The sequence below is a fragment of the Dipodomys spectabilis genome, unplaced genomic scaffold, assembly GCF_019054845.1.
Source record: "Dipodomys spectabilis isolate Male_0828 unplaced genomic scaffold, ASM1905484v1 ptg000043l, whole genome shotgun sequence".
Lineage (NCBI taxonomy): Eukaryota > Metazoa > Chordata > Mammalia > Rodentia > Heteromyidae > Dipodomys > Dipodomys spectabilis.
Window position 1 is genome coordinate 28,864,910 of NW_024870720.1, and position 14,999 is coordinate 28,879,908.

Here is a 14,999-nt window from a genome sequence, read left to right on the forward strand (position 1 = left end):
TGTGTGCTATATACATATATATTGATGTGCACATACATATATAAATATATGTATGTATACACATATGCACACACATACACATAGGTCAGGATCAGGAAGATCCTCCAAACATATCCACAATGCAGTAAACATTGCGTCTGTGCTCATGCTGTAGCAAAGGCACAGATTTGTATTTAGGTAGTAGTATTTTTAGTATCTATCACCAAAACTAGTCTCTAAGCTTGAAGGGGTAGTAGCTGTGTCTTTCAACATGAATCTCTCTGAGAGTGAGTTATAGCACATGTAGGAATAATGATCAAGCACAAAGTTAGGAAGCGATAGACAAAAGTATTGGATCTTTGACTGCCATGACAATTAGTCTATATTTTCTATTTCAAATAAAAATAAATATTACTTTTTATTTTATTCACAAAGCATGTATAATCTAAAATGACCAAATCTGTGTTTTGAAGGAAAAATCTTGCAGTAGATAGCATAAATGATATAGTAGATTGGGAGCCACTAGACTACTATTGCAGAGTCTAAAAACTGGCCTCATGGTATTTTCTGTCTCCACAAATGAAGCTCCTTTACAATGTGACTTCGCTGCTTTTCTTACTCCAAGCCTTTGAATTTGAGCTTAACCATGAGACTTGTTGTGACCGATAAGACATTAACAACTATGATGCAAGCAGAAGTTTGAACAATATTGCCCTATTAGGACTTGACTGTATACTACGGCTACTATATTCAGTAGCCTCTCTAAAACAGTGAATCTTCACAAGCTCTTACATTTCCTCCACCATGCTCTTATGCAACACTTCTCTCCTACCATTAGAAACATTTCTCACTTTAGAGGATACATATGTAGTTTGACTTCATTTTCTAGGAGATACCAATCTACTCCAATTGTAAGTTGAAAGTCATTTTGTAAGTTGTTTTCACAGGCTCCACTAGGGCAATGATATTTATTCTAGGTCTGAGAAGGAAAAATAAATACTGAGCAGATGGAAAGGAGAGGGTAAAGTAGGTTAGACAAAGAGAGTAATACATATGTATTTTGCAGAATCTAGAATTTGAAGTGAGACTATTCCAATGTATTGTCATCATAATTATTGCCTTTCCTCAAAATATTTTTATCTTAAGTAAGTTGTTTTAAACATTCCTAAGTCATTTCCATCTACCTCTCAACCCTCCAAGCAAGTTCCACAGAGACAACATTTGATTATTGTTCCATTTGCCTTAATAGTCAATAACTCTAAGGTCATGGTGACTTTGTGAAATTGAATCTGATTTTGATTTTTCCTTATATGCATGTTAACTTTTCATGAAATTGTTGAAATCAGTTAAGATCTAATTCTTGATTCCAATCCATACAGAACTTTTGGTATTTGTTTAACCATATTTCCTTATCCCTAAATACAGTAAACAAGTTTCTGAAAGACATTATTGCCTTATAATGCTTCTGTATTTCTCTTCAATGAAGCACATAGAACACCCCCCCCCCAACACACACACACACACACACACACACACACACACACACTAGGATTGATCTTTTAAAGCATCATCTTTACAAGCAAATATAAACCCTGACTGTCTTTAAGGGAGTATGAGCCAAGGTTGTTCTGGTGATGTAGTACCTGTTAGTTGCTCTATCTCAGGCAGGACTGGGGAAAATGCTTTGGGGGCACCAAACATGATTTGGATTTATCTCTTTCTCTCATGATTAATTTTATCTCATTGGCCAACTATGGCTCTATATACACATTGTTAAGGATAGCCTTGAAATGGTTATGCAAAATGATTAGACTAGAAAATTCCTCTTTTTCTTTTTAATTGTTCAGAGATCAGGGTCTTAATGACATTGTCTGGTCCACACATGAATGCCTGTGCTTAAGCAATACCTCTGCCTCAGTCTCCTGAGAAGCTGGGACATTATGTGGTACTGCCACACGTGCCTGAGAAGAGAATGCTTCTTAAACATTCCCATGCATACTTGTCAATTACTAAGCATTCTTTACCTTTCTTGAAAATTCAGTTCCAGATCCTGATCTTTATGTACATAAATACATATTAGCACTGTCCAGCAGCACATAGACTGATTTTTTCCTCTCAAAAATCAATACTCAGGAAAACCAAGGTGGGGAAAAACAGAGACCAAATGTGTTTCTGTGAATCAGATTCATCACTGTCTGCCTCTCATGACTATCTATAGACTGTGTCTATACCTCTCAGCTTTATTTCAAACACAAAAGACATTTGAAATATGCATTTGAATAGTCAGGTGTGTTAGCAGTAATGTCATAATCTTCTGCCTCCTGAGTAATTTAAAGGGCTCCACTGATGCTACTAAATGCCTATTATTATGTGGAGGAGACCTAACCCAAGACAGGTGCAAATGCACCACCCATCACATATTCTATGAAGGTTGCTGGGCAGGACAGAACAAATGCATGATAGTTAAATTCCTGCGGAGTGTACAGTGGCAGAGGGAAATTCTTCATACAACAACTCAGACTCTTATCCTCAGTATCCTTTCCTCCACAAGAACTTTACTTTTTGAGCATAAATGCAATAGTAGGCAGTTATAAGAGAACACAATTTGGAAGAGGAAGGTCTTACCTGACACCCAAGGAATAAAGCTACTCAGACTGCTAAGCCAGCTGTGTAATTTGAAGTACAGGATGCAATGTAGAGATGGTGACCTCTGAGCACTCAGAGTTAAAAATGTAGGAAAATTAATATCTTGGAACCACTTTCCCTTTTTTTTCTATTTTAAGAATATCCTCCTAACCTTTTAAGAAAAGGACTCAAGGGTCTGGGAAGGTGGCTCAGTGGTAGAGTGATTGCTTGCACGTATGAGGCCCTGGGTTCGATTCCTCAGCACCACATAAGTAGAAAAAGCTGGAAGTGGTGCTGTGGCTCAAGTGGTAGGGGGCTTACCTTGAGCTAAAGAGCTGAGGGACAGTGCCTAGGCCCAGAGTTCAGGCCCCACGACTGACAAAGAAAGAAAGAAAGAAAGAAAGAAAGAAAGAAAGAAAGAAAGAAAGAAAGAAGAAAGGAAGGAAGGAAGGAAAGAAGGAAGGAAGGAAGGAAGGAAGGAAAGAAAGAAAGGAAGGAAGGAAGGAAGGAAGGAAGGAAGGAAGGAAGGAAGGAAGGAAGGAAGGAAGGAAGAAAGAAAGAAAAAGAAAAGGACTCAACTTCGGGCCTTGAATCATTCTTAGGACTTTTCTATTTCATCAGGATATACTAATACAAGTGTGTTGGGATGGGGTAGAATTGGGAAATCATAAAAAAATTTCAAACCTGACTGTGAATAATGTCTATCAACAGGACAGTGATAAGGCATTATAACTTTATTGAGCTGTACTTATTAAAATAATATAAATGAAGGCAGGTATGGTGGTGTACTTAAGTAGTTGGGACTGAGGCTGGAGGATCACTTGTGTCTGCAAGTTCAAGATCATTGTAAGCAACATAGATCCCATCTCAAAAGCAGCAACAAAAATTATATGTGAAGTTCTTGACAAGTCATAAAGACCTAACTGGCAGTACTTGTGGTTTTTTTTCCAAATGTAGTTTCTAAGCCATATTAACTTCCAAAATTGAAAAGCAAACTGTACAAAACAAATATGGACAACAGATTCTGGATGTAGCTAACTCTATGACCATTTTTTATTAGGGAAAAAAATGTTTTATATTAAAATTTTAGTTTGTCCTTGATCGCTTATTTTGCCATATTCTTTAGCAGTATTCAATTTTTATGTATTAGCACTTCAAAGCACTTTACAATGATACAATTTTTATATACTGTTGCTGTCAACAGTAGTAGAAAGTTTTCTCTAAAAGCCCATTGAGGTTTTAAAGCTTTACCAGGATATATGCAAAGGCTCTGAAAAGTATTGTTCATGCCTTCAAACCAGCTTATTGACAAGCAAAAAATCCAGTTTATCATCTCAAGCAAAATGAGTAGCTTGAGTTTACCAGTAAATTAGCTTGAAGTACATCGATATTGCTTCTGTCTGTCCAAATGCACTAACACATTTCTGAAATTTGATTTTAGGTTTTAAATATGGGTTATTTAGCATCAAAATTTACTGAATGGCTAATCTGTGTATAGATAAATTCTGAACTTAAAAATAATAAGAAGAAACACAAGGAGTTGCTCTTGCCATCTAGATTCTTATACCTAGTTAAGGAAATAGACCATGCAACAAGTTCTACAATGTATGTAGGTGTAAAATCATTGGACTTTGTTGCTTTCTATGTCCCTCCCCCACGATATAACCCCTACTTTCACTGTTGGTATAATTTGTGGAAGGGACGGGAAAAAACAAATCTTTAACTAGGGATACAGGTGGACCCATTTACAATGAGATGTACAAGTTGTTATGTCGAAAAACGAACTTTACAACTTTGGTGGGGGATGGGTGAAGGGGTGGGAGATGGGAAGGGATGGGAAGGGAAAACAAGGAGGAGGCAACAATGCTTGATAAGAAATGTACTCATTATCTTGCCCATGTAATTGTAACTCCTCTGTACAGTATTTTCATAATAAAAAATTGAAAAAATAATTGGAAACAGATAATTTAACTCTTAATTTGATATCTGTGGACTGTGTTTTTGAAAAAAAATCTATAGTCAGGTAAAATTTTATTTGGTTTTAATGAATAATGAGGCATTTTGTATTGGATAAAGTGGAAGGGTAGTCCAAGTGAAAGTCATAGCTCACACAGAGGAAGAAAGGAATAAAAATTTATAGCTATTTTCCCAGTCTTACATTTCTGTAGCAGAGTTCAGAGGATGGTAATATGGGTAATAGAAGGATCTGCTGAGACATAAATATGGCTTTTGGAAAACTGAAATAATATTTCTCAAATCACAATATTCTTGTAATTTTTAAATAACATACTATATTAGTCTGTTTTCCATTGCTACAACAAAATCTCAGAGGCTAGACACTTAGAAATAAAAGAGGTTTAGTTATTTTTTATTCTGGAGATTCAAGAGCATGGCATCCGATTCTGCTTGGCTCTGCTGAGGGAACTGCAATAGTGGAGCACATGTGAAAGTACTAATATAGTAAAAATATAGTAAGAACAGAAGCAGAGAGAAAGGTGGATCTTGGTCTTTTTTTCTTTTTTATATTAATATTTTTTTAAATTGTGAAAATACCTTACAGAGGGTTTACAATTACATGGGCAAGGTAATGAGTACATTTCTTATCAAGCATTGTAGCCTCCTCCTTTGTTTACCCTTCCCATCTCAGCCCCCCCCCCCGCAAAGTTGTAAAGTTCATTTTTCAACATAATGACTTGTACATCTCATTGTTGCAATGGGTCGACCTGTATCCCTATTTAAACGATTTGTTTTTTTCCTTCCCTTCCCCCAGTTATACCAACATCAAATACAGTGAAAACAGGGGTTACACCGTGGGGGAGGAACATACAAAGCAACAAAGAAATCATCTTAGAAATACATTAAAAACAATAGCAAGAAAGAAAAATCATTTGAGTCCTTATCTTGGGGTTCATTTCACCTAACATCAACTTATCTGACCTTTTCTGCTTGTCTCAGACATACTAGTTATTGCAAATAAGGGAAACCATGAGACCTATGTTTCTTTGGGCCTGGCTTACTTCACTTAATATAATTTTTTCCAAGTCTTTCCATTTCCTAACAAATGGGGCAATGTCATACTTTCTGATGGAGGCATAGAATTCCATTGTGAATATATATATATATATATATATATATATATATCACATTTTCTTGATTCATTCATCTACTGAGGGGCATCTGGGTTGGTTCCATCTCTTAGCTATGGTGAAATGCTACAATAAACATAGTAGTGCTGGTAGCTTTAGTATGGTCTTGTTTGTGATCATTTGGGCAAATGCCCAAAAGTGGGATTGCTGGGTCATGGGGCAGCTCTATGTGGTTTTTTTTCTTTTTTTGTAAGTCATGGGGCTTGAACTATGGGCCTGGGCACTGTCCCTGAGCTCTTCAACTCAAGGCTAGCACTCTACCACTTGAGCCACAGCACCACTTCTGGTTTTCTGAGTGAAGGGAAAATACAAATTGTTTAAGGATACAGGTGGACCCATTGCAACAATGAAATGTACAAGACCTATGTCAAAAAATGAACTTTACAACTTTGACGCCGGGGTGGGGAGGTGGGGGTGACGGGGTGAGGGGGAGATGGGAAGGGATAGGAAGGGGAAACAAAGGAGGAGGCAACAACGCTTGATAAGAAATGTACTCATTATCTTGCCCCTGTAATTGTAAACCCCTATGTACAGTATTTTCACAAAAAAAAAAAAAAAAAAAATTCTCACGGAATTTTTCTGCCCAGGCTGGCTTTGAACTGCGATCTTCAGATCTCAGCCTCCTAAGTATCTAGGATTACAGGCGTGAGCCACTGGCACCCAGCTTGGAATCTTCTTCTTTTATAATAACTCCATCTCACTAACTAGGATCTTCCAAGAACTACATTAATCCTTTCAAGTCAGTCTCTTCAAGTCTTAATTATCTCCTACTGGGATTCACTTGTTAAAGTTTCCATCACGGCTCAATACTGCCTCCTTGGCTGCTATACTTTAAACATATGAAACTTTGGGGACATATCCAAACATCAGTGCCTGCCATCAGAATATTCCTGATAAATGTTACTTGGCTTGTGCCCACTCACATACGCACATGCGTGTGTATGTGTGTATGTATGTATGTATGTATATATGTATGTATGTAAGAGAGAGGGAGAGAGAGTCAGACAGAGACACACAGAAAGAAATGCTTGAGCTTTTTGGCTTATTTTAGTAAAACAATATTATTCATTTGCTTTTTCTGGGTTAAACAATCCTGATATACTACTCCACTTCAAATAAGGTAAAAGCAAGTTTTACAAGATCTGACAGGCCATCTATGAAGACCATGTATGTTGTACAAAAATACTAAGAGATCTGAAAAGTATCTCTGGGCTTTGTTTCATGGAGAACCTGTAAAAGATAACACATCTGAGTGTTGTAATTAATAATGTAAGATGGTGCATTTAAAAAGTCTTGCCTGTGCTAGACTCATACCAAGAGTTATCTGGGAAAACTTTACTGCTCTTATTCACATGATGAAGCACTGAACCATCAAGTCAATGAATGAATGAAGCCAGTCACCTTTAATATTGTGGGTGTGGACACATTCTTCAGCCTTTCTGGGAGTACCATGACATTTCCTTTGAGAATAAAAAGAGAATAAAAAAAGTCTCCCTATCTTTCCCCAGCACTATGTGGGCATGCTCAATAATTCAAGTATGTTAATGGTTTTTACTGGACTTGTACTAGAATGCATCATCTGTGCCCTCAATAATATTGCTGTAACAGGAATTACTCAATTTCTTTTTTTTTTTAATTTTATTTTATTTTATTTGAGAACATACTGTACAGAGGGGTTACAATTACATGGGCAGGATAATGCATACATTTCTTACCAAGCATTGCAGCCTCCTCCTTTGTTTACCCTTCACCTCCCTTCCCGGCCTCCCCCCTCCCCCCCACCCAATCATACCCCCCCCCCCACACCGACATTGTAAAGCTGGTTTTGACATAACATTTTGTACTTCTCATTGTTGCAACAGGTCCACCTGAATCCTTAAACGACTTGTTTGTCCCCGTCTCCTCCACATGTTATACTGACATCAAATATAGTGAAAGCGGGGGTTACACTGTGGGGGAGGGACATACAAAGCAACAAAGAAATAATCTTATAAATGCTTTAGAAACACATGCATGAAAGAAACAAAAACATTAAAATACATATTTAAGGGTTCGTTTTCCTAACATCACATTATCTGACTTTTTCCGCTTGACTCATACCTATACTAGATATTGCAAATAAGGGAAACCATGGGACCCATGTTTCTTTGGGCCTGGCTTACTTCACTTAATATAATTTTTTCCAAGCCTTTCCATTTCCTAACAAATGGGGAAATGTCATTCTTTCTGATGGATTACTCAATTTCTTGAAGAGAGTATGCTGAATTGTCTGTATCCCTTTTGAGACTATTGTGTCTTTAAAAAGTAAAGTGACTAGATCAGGTAAATTGGGTCAAACATGGGCTATAGATTTTCATCTGGTAAAGCTTGCAGGGACAAGGAGATGGAAAGAAAAATCTTGATCCTGTCTGCTTTGGATATCATATACAGAGACGTTTGTCGGAGGGAGTATGTATGTGTGTTTACTTCATTCTAAAAAAAAGAATAGGAAGAGTGGACAAATACAGTCATAATATCCAAATACATAGGTGAAAAAGGTACTGTGTCACTTGAGGAGATAGATGACATCAGGATAGATGGGGACGGGGTGAGGGAAGGGGTGACGTGTTGAATGGAAACTACCTTTGTCCAACTACTTAAATAATATTAAAATATGTCATAAAAACAAAAGATGGAAAATGATCAAAGATTGTGATAGTTATGTGCACAATGTGAAAAAAAAAAAACCTAAGGCAGGTACCTGTTCAGGAGGCTGAGATCTGAAGATCATGGTTCAAAGCCAGCCCTGGACTCTTATGTCCAATTAACCACCAGAAAACCAGCAGTGGCATTGTGACTCAAGTGGTAGAGCGCTCGCCTGGAGCTGAAGAGCTCAGAGACAGCGTGCAAGCCCAGAGTTCAGGCCCCATGACTGAAAAAATAAAATAAAATAAAATAAAACAAACAAACAGAAACCCCCTATATTTATAGCATTCTTATAATGTGAAGGTTTCTGATACACTTAGACATGAAGACTATGTTCTGTTTCCTCTTTTAGCTGTGAAGAAGAAAGCTGGCCTCATCACTCCTGTCCCAGGAGGCGTGGGGCCCATGACAGTGGCCATGCTTTTGAAGAACACCTTTCTTGCGGCGAAAAACAGCTCTTATCAGATCCCAGGAAAGAACCACACGAACTGAAGTCAAACTGTGTATTTATTTCACAAAGGGCAAAAAAAAACTTTCTATTTTACTACAAAGCTATTTATTTCTACATTGTATTTATTTTTTCATGGATGAAATCCTTGTGGATCAGATGATTCTGATCTTTATGCATTTCCTGCTAATGAATTTTGAGTTTTAGGAAAGACTGAAACAATTCCTATTAAAAAATTGGTAATAATTGTTCATTTTATGGGTATGTGTTCATAATGGTAAGAAAGGGTTTATAATAAAGAAATCTATTTTTGACAATTATGTACCAACATAGGATGTTTCAACAAATGTTTTGTCACTCAAATAGGTACTAATGTCAAATTCAATTCTGGTTTTCCTATAAACATGCTGAATTTTTAATCTACTTCATGTCTTAGGTCATTTGCTGAAAAAGATCTTAAGAATTAAAAGAAAGATAGAATGTTGAAAATAAATTCAGAATATAAGATATCTCTCAAATGCAGCCTACAAGGCCATCCTAATGAGAAACGATATTCTATTAATGGGGAAAAATCATGAAAGACAAGAAATACATTCCATGACTTGAAAAAGTAGTGATTATATCAAATAATGATTGACTGTTAGTCATGGTAAAAAATATTTGAAGAACATGTTAGCTTTGCATATCATTTTTTTTCCTTTCGAAAAACTATTGGGCAGTATTTTCAGTGAATAATATTATAAACATCCAGAAAAAAAATACACACACACACACACACACACACACACACACACACACACATGTAAAACAAAACTCACATTATGGTTTTCTACAAGTGTCAAATGTGATAGAATATAACTGAGGCTATCAGTAAAGGACAGTAGCTGATAGGTCTGTTCACAAGTTCAGCTATCTGACAATGCTTTAAGTTTATAGAAACTAAATTTAGGATGCAACTAAATACTTTATGCCAACTATTCTTCCCTCTTCCATTATGACATTTGGTTCTTGAAATAGATGCCACCTTTTTAATGTGATTTTTTTGTCAGTCATGGGGCCTTAACTCTGGGATTAGGCACTGTCTCTCCGCTCTTTAGCTCAAGGCAAGTGCTCTACCATTTGAGCCACAGTATCACTTCTGGGTTTTTCTGCTTATGTGGTGCTGAGGAACCATATCTCTGTTACTTGTCTCATGCACTTATGCCCCAACCACATCAGTTACTTGTATATCAATAGTGACTCTTAAACAGTACATGTCTTTATCAGTGCATACTCTTTTTTTTTTTTTTTTAATTTAATTTAATTTTATTTGTGAACATACTGTACAGAGGAGTTACAGTTACATGGGCAGGATAATGTGTGCATTTCTTACCAAGCATTGCAGCCTCCTCCTTTGTTTTTATCAGTGCATACTCTTGATTGTGTGAACATGGACTAGATGTTTGTAATTAATAACATCCAACTAATTAATAAACATAATTTGATGAAAAAGAATAGCTGTATTTTTTCTTTTTTTAAATAAGTTTTTATTGTGAAAATACTGTACAGAGGGGTTACAATCACATGAACAAGGTAATGAGTACATTTCTTATCAAGGATTGTTGCCTCCTCCTTTGTGTTTTTTAAGATAGCTATATGTTTTCCCCATATGCTTGCTACTGGTTTCCTTACCTCACTCATGATAGGAAAATGTAGTAAGTTTTATGAAGAGGGAAACAAAGACATTAGAATGTGTTCTCAAATTGGTCCAGACCACTTTTGTTCAGTAGTTTTGATAGAAATGTAAATCCAAAGCTTGCAAGCAAAATTTTAAAAGGGCCTCTTTGTAAAGGTTCCTGACTTCTCAAACAACTAAGGTAATGAGAATACATAGATGTGAAAAAATGGAATGACTGTAATTTGAGCACCCTACCTCCATAGTGCAAGAAACATTATTTTGGAATAATATATTGGAGTCTACCTTCCAAAACACTAATTGAAATACAAAGAAATGTCTGACACTTATTTAAAGTAGTAAGGGAGACTTTATTCAAGACTATTGCAATGGAATCATGCAGAGATGAGAGACAGAACTCTATAGCAAATACAGCTGGCAACTTAAGAGTAGATAAGCAGAGATGGGGGACATGGAAGGAAAATGATTAAGAAGATTTGATTACTTACCGAGGACAGAGAAATTCTTCCTAAACTAGTTTATCAGTGTTCTTGATAAAAGCATTCCACAGACTTAGATATTAAGGGTAAGAGATGGAAAACTAGATAAGATAGTTACAGAAGGATGAGTTGTTTTTTAATGATTTAGTGGGCTTCTTTATTAAAATTAAGCTTTGTCAAGAAGAGGCCTCAAAGGAGACTCGGTAGAGTCTGGTGAAGGAAGGATTCTGTCAGTACATAAAAGAGATAAAGTCAATTCATTGGTATCATGACTTTATTCGTAGGTATTTTGAAACATTGAAATATAGGCATGCAATTTCATTGTGGAGGAGAGACATATATTTTCTTTTCCTATATTATTTGTGTCTATAAAGAGACTCCTAAACAATTAATGGGAAGGAGGATAGGGGTGGCAGATGAATGGGAGGAGGGAGGGTAGGTACAGTCATTATATTCAATGCACAAAAAAGAATTAATGGCTGTTGTACATTACAGACACAAGAATTATATATATACATATTTCTTGCCTTTCTACATATGTAACATTTTTATCTACATCAACTATATTTTTGAAAGAGTGTAGTTAGACGAAGATGACAAATGTAGGTTGCAGAGTGTTAGAAATGGCAGTGGACTTAATACGGAAAACACATAAAATATGTAAAAGCATGCTAAATCAATATGTCTACCACACTTAGGGAGCAGTGATTCTTGCAGTTAGAGGTTATAAGATATTACCGATTAGCATAAGAGGGGCTGATTTTGGAGGACAGCTAGTATGTTTTTCATTTAAGTCCTGTTGAATTTGAGGGGACACACTACATAAGTACTGCAGATTTGGGAAGAAGGTTAGTCATAGCTAGCAGAGACCACTATGCCTCCCGTGGGTTTCTACACCTACTCATTAGGAACCCCCCGTCCTTCACTCAGCGTCTATCATGTGCTATGTGATTTCTTTTTATTTTCATAGTTTTGGTCTTGACTCCTTATTAAAAAAATTCTACTTCCGTTTAACTAGGGATACAGGTGGACCCATTGCAACAATCAGATGTACAAGTCGTTATGTCAAAAAACGAACTTTACAACTTTGGTGGGGGGGAAAGGATCGGGTGGGGGAAGTGGGGGGAGTATGGGAAAGGATGGGAAGGGGAAACAAAGAGGAGGCAACAATGCTTGATAAGAAATGTACTCGTTATCTTGCTCATGTAATTGTAACTCCTCTGTATGGTATTCTCACAATAAAAAAAAATTTTTTAAAATTTCTACTTGATGGATGAAGAAATTGATCCTTCCTGACCTTAAAATCTAGCCATGACCCAATGGATAGAGCTAGAGTTTGATGTATACAAGATCTGTTGAAAGTCTGCAGGTCAGAATCTAATCTATAACACCTTCTTAGTGTCCCTACTACCTACCATTACATACCCCAGTCCCATTTGTTATTTAAGACTCACTGCAAGTGAAACTTTGCCAGGAAAAATGTCATGCAAGTGTGGTGGAGTTCCCTCTCTCAACTGTCCTAGCCTATATTGGTAACCTAAGCCCATAGCTGTTACTCTCGGCACACTACAGTTGTTGGGTACATACTTTGCCCAGCTCCTTTTTGGAGGCAATAATACACACCGTCTGTTTATTTTATAAACATCACTATGTTCAGCCTAGTGCCAAAGATGTAGAAGACATTTAATATTTATGAATGGTATAAATAGCAACTGGATTCTTGAGAATTATAAACTTAGGGGAAGAAGCGATAGATCAATGAGCATTTCCTAGTGATAACTAGCTACAAATTCTAGTTGAATTTGTGAAAGAGAAAGAAAAGAAAAAAAAAGACTAAAAGAAAGGAAAGGGTCTCTTCCAGAGATGCTTATGACTAGAGGAGAGAGTGAATACAGTAACGGATGGATAGCTACATGTACAAGGGAAAATCGTTAGGTGAGCTCTTGGCTTCTTGCCTCTTTTTCTTTCCCAAACTTGCCTTAGGTGTTAGGAATGAATAAAGTTATCAGTGAAGTTAGTTTAAAATACCTATCTCGCTCCTTTAGGATGGGCAAGAGAGTATGAGCAGGCTGTCAACTTTAGAAAGTGGGAGTGGAAATCATTAATACAGACCCTGGAGGAAAAGCACTCAGAATGACTCAGAGCTATTTTCTGATTTCAAAATGGTAGGTAAGTCCCTGAACAACGTGACCTAATTTTCTAGAGTTGGAAGCATCCACACAGGCAACCATCCATCCTTTTCAGTCTAAACATGTGCAAAAATAAACCCACAGATGATTTAACATTTAGTTTCCTATGATAATGGAAACCTTGATTTTTTTAGATAATTTTAGGACTTACTTTCTCTAAGATCTGTACGCCAACTCCTACTAGGCAAGATAGCTGGGGAAATGCAAAGTTATCTGATTGGACAGTTGAAAATATGATTGAATCCTGACTCTGGAGCATGTCATTTGGCAAATCACGTTTTTCCCCTTTGTAGGGCTGGGGCTTAAACCTCAATCTCTCTTGTGCCAAGTTCATCCTTAACCACTGAGCTGCAACCCCCTGCATCCTTACTCAAATCTTTTGAGCCTTCATGTCTCGTGTATTATCTGAGAATAAAAATAAAGTCAGCTATTTAGTTCTTTATCAACTTCAGACAGCTGTGTTGAGTATTTATTTGTCTACCACTAGATTTATTGGGCTAGGATTAGTGAAGAAAGAATTGAGATGTATACGAAAACCTTACAACATACGATGGATTATATTATCCATAGTTCGAGATTTTTACAGGATGGTCACCCAAATTTCACATCTTAGTGTTTCAAAGATATTTGGAGTAGGGTTGTGGTTCAGTTGTAGATCAGTTGCCAAGCAGAGGTGAGGTCTTGGGTGGATAAATAGATGATTGATAGATACTAGATAGATAGATAGATGGACAGATATTTAATGTAAGTCATTTCCTTCCAGAAGTGCAAATGGAGTTATGACAATTATTTATTCTTTTATAAATGATTTCTTATCAAAGTTTCACCAGGGGTACTAAAAGAATATTTATAATTTATTTGTAATCCAACTATTATTTATAATTTAAATATTGAAAAGGTAGTATCCATAAACTGACTTAATAAAGTTTTAAACATAAAACCATAAAAGTAGAAATACAAAACAGCAGGCACAAGTAGGGGTATAGCTCAAATGGTAGAATACCAGACTTGAATGAAAAAGCTAAGTCAGTGTTCAAAGCTCTGAGTTCAAGCCCCAGTACTGGTAACAAAACAGAGAATGTAGGCTCATTTGAAATGACCTCAGTATTTTAACATTAAAAGGATGACTCTGTGGTGGGTGATTGCCCAAGATATAATGAGTACAACAAGCTCACTCTTGTGCGATTTCTAAAGCAAAATCTATATCTGAATATTGAAAGGAATAATTTCTGATAAATCTAATTTGCTGGATAGACATGATGCATAACCTATCTTGACTTCAACAACTTTTCAAAGTTTAGAAAATGTGAGCAGTCATATTCCAATTAAAAGGACATGGCACTTCCACAAAATATATTTACAAATATCCATATTAATTTAGAGCAAGCGAAAGTTGGTGGGAAGCCCCTAGAGTCAGAAAATGGAATAGCAATAATTACATGTTTTTAGTCTTTATAAAAACCACAATAGATTAAAATTGAGAAAGTGTTAAATGTTGTATTAAATCTAGCAATTTTAATCATTTTATTCATTCATTCAAACTAAATGTCATCTTGATTTTGTCTCACAGGAGAATATTAAAACTATGACTACTATTACTATGGTTATTTTGGTGCTTTATTGGCTCTTTGAAGCATAAATGTAAGCATTGTTGTTCCTGGAACTTGGTAGCCCATTCCATTTTCTCAGAAAAATACTAAATGGTAAAAACGACACAAAGATATATAGTACTTATATAACTTATTATAGGTAAAGTAACAAGAACTGAAATTG

At 36.2% G+C, this 14,999-nt stretch overlaps 1 protein-coding gene across 1 annotated transcript in view; it reads left to right on the top strand.

Annotated features, from left to right (window-relative positions):
- Nucleotides 1-9,876, top strand: part of Mthfd2l (methylenetetrahydrofolate dehydrogenase (NADP+ dependent) 2 like) — a 101,542-nt gene extending 91,666 nt beyond the window's left edge. Inside the window, exon 8 of the mRNA XM_042678207.1 lies at nucleotides 8,788-9,876. Coding sequence (XP_042534141.1) covers nucleotides 8,788-8,927 — 140 coding nt within the window. The 3' untranslated portion in view covers nucleotides 8,928-9,876. The remainder of the gene's footprint in view (nucleotides 1-8,787) is intronic.
- Nucleotides 9,877-14,999: the final 5,123 nt, after the last annotated feature.